Below are 11,885 nucleotides of genomic sequence, written 5' to 3' on the forward strand. Positions count from 1 at the left end.
AAAATGCGATAAATTAATTATCTATAGTTTAATTCAAACATGATACTCTATATGCAAATGAATATATAATTAAATTTATTTTTGATAATATATAAATAAATAATTTATTCTCTAAAAAATATTGCTAAAAAAACGCAAATGATGAATTTTGATTAGCGTCTCCAAATACGGGCTAACTATGTGGGCTTTTAATTTCAGAGATGCAGAGCTCTTACTTATTTTAAATTTTTTTAGGAATATTGGTTAATTGGTTTCACTGTTTCAGTGTGTTTATCCGTATCCAACAACCACTCTTTCTCAGAATAACTCAACCCTTTAAGGATCATGTCACTGCCTTCAAAGTGCCTCTGTTGCAATGTAGCCTCACTCACACTCTCATCATTATCTCCTCTTCCTCCTCCTCCTGCACCTGCTGTATGCACCTCCACTTATTACCATAACCCTGCCCCACTTATCCACAAATCTCCATTTCAACAAGTGGACCACCTAACAACACGTGGCAAAGAAAAACCATGGAGCAGGAGGAAGAGGAGGTTGAGGCTGAGACCTCTTTCAGCATCTGTCCCGGCTCCGCCGCCACTCGACCTCACAGAAGACAATGTGAGACAGGTGTTGGTTGATGCTCGCGCGGAGCTGGGACAGATCTTTGACACTTCAGTTGGCATCACTGGTTGTTGTTTTTGTTGTTCAATGAAATATGTAAGGATAGATATAATATTGTATATGTTCTTCATGAATATGCTTCTTCTTTCAGGAACGGTTGAATTGGCAGAGTTAGATGGACCTTTCGTGAAGATCAGCCTCAAGGGTCGCTTTTGGCACAAGCGTTCCGATGTCGTAGCCAGAGTCGCTAATTATCTCAAACAGAGGATCCCTGTAACTCTCTCTCTTCTCTTCCTTTTCCATAATCACTATTAAACACTATAAAGTATAAACTCTATGTTCTTTCAAAATTGGTATTTGGCCACAACTTAGAATCACTGTCCTGATTGCTTTCTTATTAAGTGACTAAACAATAACTAATTCTCTATTGCTTTACTTCGTTCAATCCAAATGCAAAAGCCTAGAACAAGAGTGAAACATGTTCCCTATTTGGATTTTCAGGAGATTTTGGAGGTTGATATAGAAGACGAGAAACAATTGGATGACAGTCCGGAGAACTTTTGAGGTTTTGCGCACAGCTATCACACTCTTTCTATTTTGCTTATTCTTTATGGAAATTTGTTTGTAAGTTTGGTTTCGGAGAAGAGGCTCAAAAACAACCCTTCAATAATGTATTGTATAATTGTACGAGAATTCCTTAAAGAGATAAATCTTTGAAACATCACCTTCATTTGGCAGAGTATTGTAGTGTTTCCAAGTAGTCCCAGTTTGAGATTTCAATAATTTAAAAGAAGGTGGTTTCGCAACTAGCTAGTTTTAGCCTCTTATTTTATGCAGTAGAAACTACTTATACATGGCACTCTAAATGTTGTGTTATCAGGAAGCAATCAGTGCCGGTCTTTTGGTTGACTGATTGTATGAATATGTTTGTTTTGTTATGGCTCCAACTTTTATTCCACTTTGTTGTAAATTTCCTCTACAGTTTGAGCTACTTATAATTGGTCACTAGTTTTGCCTGTTGAAACACAAGGAAAAGGGACAAGCAAAGCCAACTAGTTAGAATCTTAATTTAGGACTTTAAATCAATTTTAATGTTAAATTATTTTATTAGGTCAGACGAATTTATGACTCAAATTGTGTTATAAGTTCATGTTTTACATTTAGTTTACTCTTTTATTTTATATTAAATCTCAATTTCAAATAAGTGATCACTTCTTTTTGTATTAAGGTGCAATGCTGTTGTCTCTTGTTGAATGAAGATGTTTGATCAACTGAATAACTTTAATTCTTTGAGTTAATCTTCTATGCATTACTATTTTGCTGTTACCCAAGCTTGGATAATTTGGAAGCAAATATTGGATTTGATTTGATGCTGATCGAATGTAAATAATTAGTAAACTGATCATCCTCATGTATGTGCCTCATCACATGTAGTCAGGGACGGACCCAAGCATACAAATGAAGGGGCACTTGCCCCCATGATTTTTTAATTTTTGTTTTAAAAGATATAGTTATATATAATATGCCCTCACTTCAAATTTTAAATGATCCCACTACAAATAAAATAAATTCAATTAGCTAAAGTTTTAAATTTATTTTTTAATTTTTTTTTATCATTTTGACTATTATTTAACCTAATCAAATTTAATTATTGTACCGTCAGTTTTTTATTTTCTTAAACCATCTTCTTATTTTTATATTTTCAACCTTCTTTTTCTATTCCTTGTCTAATGGTCATCTTCTCTTCATCAAAAAGTAAATTTTAAATTCTCCAATTTTTTTATATAGCTCTCCATGACTCTATGTATCTTTCAATTTCATTATTTTTCTTTTTGATATTTTCAATTGCATTTTTTAATTCAAACAATTATAGTTTAGGTATCAATCTAATATTTTATTTTTTTCGTGATTTATATATTTTATTTTATTCTCGATTTATTCATCCTTATTACTTATTTTTTATCTTTTGTTCTAATATATGTACCTATGTTGCATATAAAATTTTAAAATGAACTGATTAATTTACTAATTTAGAATATATTTTTTATTTTTAAAAATAATGATAAAAAATATTTTAATTATAATATATAATTAAACAGATACATAAAATATTTTATCTAATATTATATCAAAATTAAATTAAAAAATATATAACAAATTTAATTATTTTAAAAAATAAAAAAATTATAAAAATTATGTTTTTATTATTTCATATAAACATACTTTTCATATAAAGATTTAATTTTTCTAGTATTTATATATAATTCTAATTTCAAATTATAAATACTAATGTATTATTATGCGCTAATATGCCAGTTAATTCAGTCTTTTATTATTAAATGTGTATAAAAAGATTAGTTAGGATAATAAGTTATCTATAATTTAATTAAAAAATTTTAATTTTAAATTTTAGAAATAAAAAATATTTTTTATAAATTATATATAATAAATAGTATTTTAAGAATAAAAGTATTCGCCAACTCTTTTTAATTTTTATATCTCTATATAATTAATAATATTTAACAAAATTTATTTAATATATATATATATATATATATTTGTCCCCACTCCTAAAATTTTTTGAGTCCGTCACTGCATGTAGTATTAACTATTAAGTATTAACACCATTCTCTTTTTTCTTTTTTTGTACAAGCATCATTTCTTTTAATAATGTATCAATCGTCACTCCTCATCAGAATTCAAGAACTAGGCCACAAGCTCAATACTCCTGTGTTTGATTTGATTTACTATTTGTAAATGTGGTGTCAATATAATCTGTATTTAGATATTTTGCATCAAACATGATTTTTAGAGAATGAGTTTTGTTTGAATGATGTTAATTAAAATTGAATCTGAATGTGTGATTACTAAATATTAAAGGACTTGATTTATTAAAATAAAATTGTTATAAGATATATGAATAAATCTTAGTGGATATGTCTAAAATGAGCACAATAATTTGTGTTTATTGGATGTACCATATGTATATAGACTATTAAATTTTATTAGATAAAAATCAAAAGTTAATATAAAAGAAGAGTATTGATAAACTCTAATAAATATAGAATATCTTATTACATATATAAATGTTTTAAATGAAAATATTTTAATATACAATACTTTAAATAGTAACAAAATCTTTTATTTTTAAATAATTAAATATAAAATATATAAATACAAAATATATTAGTATTTTTTATTCATTAAAATTAATTATTATGCAAAAAAAATTTATAATATTAAAATATTATATTAAAATAATATTTTAAACTATAACATAAAAATACAAAATAATTAAAATTTTATTTTATATTACTTGACAAATAATTAGATTATTATATTCAAAATTTATTAAATAATTATTTTTATTAAAGATATTATTATATAATATAATTTTTCATCAAAATATTTTAAAAATATAATTTATTTAAAATATTATATATAATACATAAAAATATTAATTTTTTATTTTTTAGAAAAATAAAATAAATAATATAATTTTAAATACATGTCTATCACATTATATATTTACTTATATTAGTGAGACCTAAACTAATTAAACTTACATAATTAAAAATATAAAATATATAAATACAAAAAATATAAATATTTTTATTCATTAAAATTAATTATTATGCAAAAAAATTTTTATAATATTTAAAAATTATATTAAAATAATATTTTAAACTGCAACATAAAGATATAAAATAATTAAATTTTATTTTATATTACTTGATAAATAATTAGATTATTATATTTAATACTTATTAACTAACTAATTTTGTTAAAAATATTATCATATGATATAATTTTTTATCAAATATTTTTTAAAATATATTTTATTTAAAATATTATATATATAATACATGAATTTTTTTTTATATTTTTAGAAAAACTGAATAAATAATATGTATCAACTAAGTATATATATTATATGTGTATGTAATAGTGACTAATATATGATTGATATATATTCTTTTATTCTTTAGACTCACTAATATATATGCCACCTCATGGCTCTCTACTCTAGTCTTTCTTATTCATATTATTTTATGATAATATTAAGTAGATAATAATTTAAAATTATTTTTTAAATTTATCAGTTATAGTTTTATATATATAATTATATATTTATAATAAGATCATTTTTTATTTTTTATTATTTTCAAATATTTTTTATTTTTCTAGTTAAATTTTTTGTTCTCTAACTCGACCAAACTTTATATATATATATATATATATATATATATATATATATATATATATATGAGAAATTGGTGTACAAATGTCTTTCACAAAATAACTTTTATCATATATAATTTATTAAAAATATATTTTGTTAAATCAAACGACAGCATATATAATTTTTAGTTTTTAATATAACAAATTTAATATGTTATCTAATTTCAATGTGATTATATTATTATACTTATTTAATATATAAAAAGATTAATAGATAGTATATATATATATATATATATATATATATATATATATATATATATATATATATAAGAAGATTATCACATATTTAATTATATAAAGATAAAAATATTTTGTTCCAAAAAATATAAAATAGATAAATACAAAAAATATAAGTATTTTTTATTCATTAGGATTAATTAATATGCAAAAAATAATTTATAAAATTAAAAAAATTATATTAAAATAATATTTAAACTATAATATAAAATAATTAAATTTTATTTTATATTATTTGTCAAATAATTAAATTATTATATTTAAAATTTATTAACTAATTATTTTGTTAAATATATTGTTATATAATATAAATTTTTATCAAAATATTTGTAAAAATAAAATTTATTTACAAAATTATATATAATACATGAAAATATTAATTTTTTTATTTTTTAAATTTTTTCAGGAAAAGCTAAATAAATAATATAATTTATTTTTTCAATTTTTTTAGACAAATTCATATATATAGGTGTAATTATATATAATAACTGATCTGCATTTTAATTCAGATAGTATATATTATATATATTATTTTAAAAAAGATATAAAAAAACAATGTATTTATGTGATTATATTTCTACAATAGTCTGACTTTGTATATAGTTTTAATATTTTTAATTATGTAAGTTTGATTAGTTTAGGTCTTACTAATATAAGTAAATACATAATGTGATAGGTATGTATTTAGAATTATATTATTTATTCTATTTTTTAAAAGAATTAAAAAGATAAAAAAGTTAATATTTTCATATATTTTATATAATATTTTAAATAAATTATATTTTTAAAATATTTTTAGCAAAAATAATTAATTAATAAATTTTGAATATAATAATCTAATTATTTGTCAAGCAATATAAAATAAAATTTTAATTATTTTATATTTTATATTACAGTTCAAAATATTATTTTAATATAATTTTTTAATATTATAAATTTTTTTTACATAATTATTAATCTTAATGAATAAAGAATATTCATATTTTTTGTATTTATATATTTTATATTTAATTATTTAAGAATAAAAAATTTTATTATCATTTAAAGTATTATGTATTAAAATATTATTATTTTAGACATTTATTTATGTATTAGAATATTCTATATTTATTAGAGTCATTAATACTCTTCTTTTATAATTGTCTTTAATTTTTATCTAATAAAATCTAATAATCTATATAAATGTGACACATTTAATAAGTACATAATTATTATGCTAGTTTAGACATATTTAATCTTAGTGCTAGTCATATAACTTAAGAAAAATACTACATGAATAAATATTTTTGTGTCGTCTCACTCTTTAATCCTTATTTTAACAACTAGCAAGTTCTTGTTATGTTGACACCTAAATTTGTTTATACTTAGTTGAACATCATTTGTACATCATACACTGCTCATAAATAAATATGCTTATTTTGAATAATGTAACATAAAAAAAGTTCTACAAATAAAAATATTACAAATATAAAAGGCTAGAGAATAGATAGTTAGTATGAAGAAAATTAGGATTCATAAAAGAGAGAATAAAAAATTTTCAATTCAAATATTAAATTTCATTTACAATGCTGCACATATACGTCAAATATTAAACATTTTATATCAACTAACATATTAATATTATATTTTTAACACTTCAACATCTTTACAATGATAGAAAAGCAAGAAATTATTATTTCCATCAATTGTATTTTTCGAGTAAAGCTCAATCTAGGTTGACAAGTTTTATCCAAACCAAAATTTTAAAAATTGAACCAATCATCAAATCAATAAAGTTAAAAATTTCAAAGTTTAAAGGTTTAACTGAGATTTAATTAAGACTAAATAAAATAAAATAATATATTTATATATAAATATATATTTTTAAATAAATTATATTTTATTATTTTAAATTGATTAATGATTAAAAATTAGGTCAGTAAATTGATTAACTAAATTTTTAATTTTTGACTAGTTTACTAAAGATAATTGGATTTTACCCTAAATTAGATCGGTCTAGTAATTAATTCTCGGTTAAAACTAGTAAAACTAGCATGAATCATGCTCCAAACACATTCTCTTTGTTTCATGCAGCCTTATCTAATGTTGGGGATGGTCAATAGAGAATCAAATACACACTAAATTCCAAAAGAAACTATTTCGGAAGATTTTCTAGTGACTTAAGAAGGGGAATTGAATTAAGGAAATACAATATATAAATTTTTACGGATTTTACATAACCTAAAAAAAAAGAGATTATTCGAATTTTCTCTCGTAATAATAATACAGAAGAGAGAAAGAGAAATAGGTTGACACCACGATATATATCATGGTTTGGTCTCCTATCTACTGAGACCTACGTCTAATTTTTATTATAAATCATAGTAAAAATTCACTATAATAAAAAATTGATTGCAAACACCAATACAAGAATAAATCACTCTTCTCACAATTAAGTTACACTTAACTTAGAATACCTCTAATTACTTACCCAACTTAAAGGAAAAAGAAAACTATATGAATTCTTACCTAAAACACACTTTCTAACAAGCACTCAAACATAAGTAAATATGGCTTTTGTGGAATCTAAGTCTCTTTACCTTTTATTAATCTTAATATAAAATAAAGTAGACAATAGAAAAAATAGAGATCACTCAAGAACAAATAAGAAAACTCGAGCTTCATTGGCTGGATGTGCTTTCTTCCTTGAAAAGAATATTCATATATAGAGAATTTGATCTGCTGTTGATGGAGAGAAGTATTTTCTCTTTTGTTCCTCTAGCCATTGCATGCAATCTAATTTAGACCGTTGGCTTGATTGAGGAGATCTCCCTTGTTTTGCTTCACAATAAGTGCAACATCTTTCTTTTTGTTGTGCTTGATATGTTATGGAATATTGTATACTACTTGTTGTTTTGTTCTTGATCATGATTTCTTGATATCAAAACCTGCAACACTTGAAAAAGAATGTTAGTCAATTTAGGCAAAATTAAATGTTTGTCATTATCAAGGTAGCTATGACAATGCTTGACTCAATAATCTCCTTTTTGATGACAAACACTTTTAAACTGAATTAGAGTGATGATAGGATAAAGATAACTTTTCTGATAATGAAATAAGCTCTCGTTGTCTATGTGCGCTAATGCCATAAGATAAATGAATAATCCATCATAAGAATAATATAAGCAAAACAAAACTTAAGCAAAATATATGATAAGTCATAAATCAGTTTAATTTCTCTTCTTTTGTCAAAGAAAATTAAAGGTCATTATGGTCATCTTTCAGCAGAATAGAATAGAAGATAAAAAAAAGTTTCTTAAAAACTCAAAATTTCAACAGCAATAGCATGGAGATATTTTCTACTATCAGAGGTAAACTCACAAGATGATTCTTCTTCCTCTTCACCAAAAAAGTAGGATTCATTGTTGAGTTCATCAAGGTAGCTCTTGAGGATGTATATGGTTCAATTTTCTTAAGGCCAATTCTTGTTTACTTTCTTGCCTCCATTGGAGTATAGTGCTTGTAATCATTAAGTCAGTGAGACATAACACTTCTTGAATCAAATCTTTGACAATGCCTACAAGAATCTTCAGCTTTGAACCTTTGGTAGGCTTCTCGGATCAATAGGCAAGTCTGGGATACTAAAATATTCAGAAATCTCAGCATGGGAGTGAAATTGTCCATCCAGCTGTCTTTTTTGTCGTACCATCTCCTTCCAATAATGTTATTCTCCTCGTAATTTCATCAGAGAAATCAACATTATTAAAAGCAAATATCTTTGTAAGAAATATAGCACAGGGCAGGACAACTTTTTTTTTTTTTCACTTTTCACACACTCATACATATACGTAATCATTAAATAACCAAAGGAAATATTAATTCTTTGAATACGAGCGTATAAAACAATTGTGTCACAAATAAATTCTCTGAAAGAACCACTCTAGAGTATGATTAAATGATTGACAATGCGTGTAACACCCTAATATTCCCAAACTAAGTTTAAGCCTTATTTAAATTATATTAGTTGTTGGGAATTGGCTATGGTCGAAAAATTTGAACATAGTGCTACAAAATCTTTGCTAGAAAATGCCTATTATGTGGTGAGGATAAGCGCTGTACAGTAGAAGGCCTGGTTTTCATTGTACCCTTTTTTTTTTTTAATAATTAAAATTTAAAAACATGCCTAAGACATCAAGTATAAGTATTATGAGTTGGATGGTGTTAGTGTGGAGAGTGGGAATATGGGCTTTAATGAAAAAGTTGAAGCGGGGCGGGCATTTATTTGTAGCGGCAGTAGCTTTTGAAATGAATAGAATGAGCAAAAAAGTTTAACCTGCTGGATCTTTAGATTGGTTGGGCTGGGATTTGATTGGTTTTCAATTTAAAAAAAAAAAAGTGTAATTAGTATAGTGTGTTGGGATGGGTGTGTATGTAGTATGTACGCCACATTCTTGAATCGATGTACGTCCAAAAAAAGAAAAAATTAAGGATCAATATGTGCGTGTGGTTTGGATTCGGAAGATGTTTATGTTTTTGAGGACTACTCATGTTAATTTTTTTTAAAGTTTAATTATTTTATTATTCTCTATAATTTTCTCAAATTTTTAATTAAGTCTTTATACTTTTTTTTAATTGAATTTTTACATTTATAGACGAATCCAAAAATATTATCTTGAGGGGGAGACAATAACATATATAATATTAAAAAATTATATAATGTAAAATGTATTAGAAAAATATACCGATAGAGAATATATTTTAAAATACAAAAATATGTATGTACTTTTTATTAACGAAGTGGTCGATTTTTGGTATCATAAAATTCATCGATAATAGAATCTGTGTCAAATTTTTTTAGCAATTTTCTTTTCAATATAATTAAAAGACAACTAGCAAGAAATTCATCTTTCATTTTGTTTTTGAGTTATTTTTCACAATATTCATAGCTGAAAAAGATCTCTCAATTGTAGTAATTGAAATAGAGAGAATTAATACCAAATGAATCAAGATAGACGCTCACAAAAAGAAAAAAAATCCACTTTATTTGGATTTAAAAAATTTTATTTAATTAAAAAATATTAGTAATAATATCTTTTTAATTTTTGTAATATTGTTACTTACTTTTTAGTTATTAAAAATTATTAATATTTAGGTTAGACCTAACTTTGTTTATATTAGACTAAATACTAAATAAATTTTTTAAAATATTAAATTGTACTTAATAACTTATTACTATTAATCTTTTTTTAAAAAAAGTTGGGGAGCCGAGACCTCCACTCGCCTCCCCCCCCTCCCCTCTCCATATGTCTGTCTCTACTTATACTACTTTTAATTTTGTAATTATGTCATTTTCATGTTGAAAATATTAAAATTAACATAATATTTTTACCAAAATACATACGGTCAAAGATTTAATTAAGTTTTTAATTATAAATACCTTCAATTTGCGAAGAAATATTTAGTTAACTCTAATATTTTTATACTAGAAAGACTTAATTACAAAATTAAAGCAGTATTGGGATCCAATTGAAAAAAAATAAGGACCTAATTAAAAATTTAGTGAAATTATAGAAATCATTAGAGTAATTAAATCTTTTTTAAATTAAGCTTTCTTATTTTATGCAGAATTTGAAAATATAAACTTCACCTAATCACTCTAATTTAAATGTTAATTGTAGTTTTATTTCCTTTAAATTGAGAACTTAATTATTAATTCGCATACTGCGAACACCATTTGATTTAATTATTAGTCTTTTGTAAATATTAAAATAATAATTTGTCATTTATGCGTTTATATTAATTTGTATAATATTATATGTTTATATATATATATATATATATATATATATATATATTTATAAATTTAATGTTATTAATTTAAGTTTGTTATGCACGTAATGAAATTTTCAAAGTTTTGTTTGCACATAATTATTTTTTATATTAATATAAATTAGATTACAAAAAGATTAATTAAAAAAATATTGATCTAATGATAATCACATTTATTGATAAATATATAAGTTTTTGATCTAATTATAAAATTATTTCTCAAGTAGGCGGTAGCCGATATTAGTGTTTACAAATTTGGGTTGGCAATTTTAAGGAGTGCAAATATTTTTAATAGGTTAAGATTGACTTGGATTTTGACTGAGTATGTAAGGAATTTTGCTACAATCATTTTTTAGTAGGTAAGTATGATATGACAGACAAATCCTACCATGACAAAAAAAAAATGTCTTTGACTTTGACTGAGTATGCACAACACTTTCGTAGGTTGTTCTGAGAGAGTCATAGAAAAAAACTGACAGATATATATTGTTACGGTGGGTAACCGGAGATTAATAAGATAGATGGCTTTGGATGGCCCAATTGTCCGCGGATGGTGGCTTCTGAGCTAGTTTGCACGTTGGAGCCTCCTTCCGACTTGTGCCCGTGAATGAATGGGGGGTGGTACCTGCAAAGACACTCCGATGCCTAAGTTAGCAAGGGTGTGAGCAGGTCTAAAGAGTATTGGACTTAGAGATACCTGAGGGGTGTCAGTGTATTTATAGTGGTGAGCCAATAACCACCGTTGGAGTAGTGCCATATTTTTAGGGTGTTAACCGTCCCATTATCTTAGGGAGGTTAAGATATGGCTCGATGAAGCGGTTAGAGAGATTTTAGGGGCGGTTACTCATTTGAATGAGTGTTTATCTGCCAGCTAACCTCATGCCCGACTTCTTCAGAGTAAGTCGTAGTAAACACCGACTTCTTGGTATGAAGGTCGGTGCTTAGCGAGGCTCAATCCTTTGGGCTAGGCCTTTTATTTGGACCTGGGCCTT

At 24.3% G+C, this 11,885-nt stretch overlaps 1 protein-coding gene across 1 annotated transcript; it reads left to right on the plus strand.

Moving 5' to 3' along the window:
* Positions 1–218: 218 nt before the first annotated feature.
* LOC130936283 (uncharacterized) lies at positions 219–1,561 on the plus strand. Its single transcript, XM_057866330.1, has 3 exons — positions 219–670; positions 755–876; positions 1,105–1,561. The coding sequence occupies exons 1-3, from the start codon at positions 325–327 to the stop codon at positions 1,165–1,167; spliced, it is 531 nt and encodes a 176-aa protein (XP_057722313.1). The 5' UTR covers positions 219–324; the 3' UTR covers positions 1,168–1,561.
* Positions 1,562–11,885: the final 10,324 nt, after the last annotated feature.

The sequence above is a fragment of the Arachis stenosperma genome, chromosome 6 (genome assembly GCF_014773155.1).
Source record: "Arachis stenosperma cultivar V10309 chromosome 6, arast.V10309.gnm1.PFL2, whole genome shotgun sequence".
NCBI classification, from domain to species: Eukaryota; Viridiplantae; Streptophyta; class Magnoliopsida; order Fabales; family Fabaceae; genus Arachis; species Arachis stenosperma.

What these genes read in the sequence shown, in the direction of transcription:
- LOC130936283 (XM_057866330.1), top strand. Translation starts at nt 325, where the DNA reads ATGTCACTGCCTTCAAAGTGCCTCTGTTGCAATGTAGCCTCACTCACA. An exon ending in CACTTCAGTTGGCATCACTG is followed by an intron (nt 671 to 754) that starts GTTGTTGTTTTT and finishes TTCTTCTTTCAG; the next exon opens with GAACGGTTGAATTGGCAGAG. An exon ending in ATCTCAAACAGAGGATCCCT is followed by an intron (nt 877 to 1,104) that starts GTAACTCTCTCT and finishes TTGGATTTTCAG; the next exon opens with GAGATTTTGGAGGTTGATAT.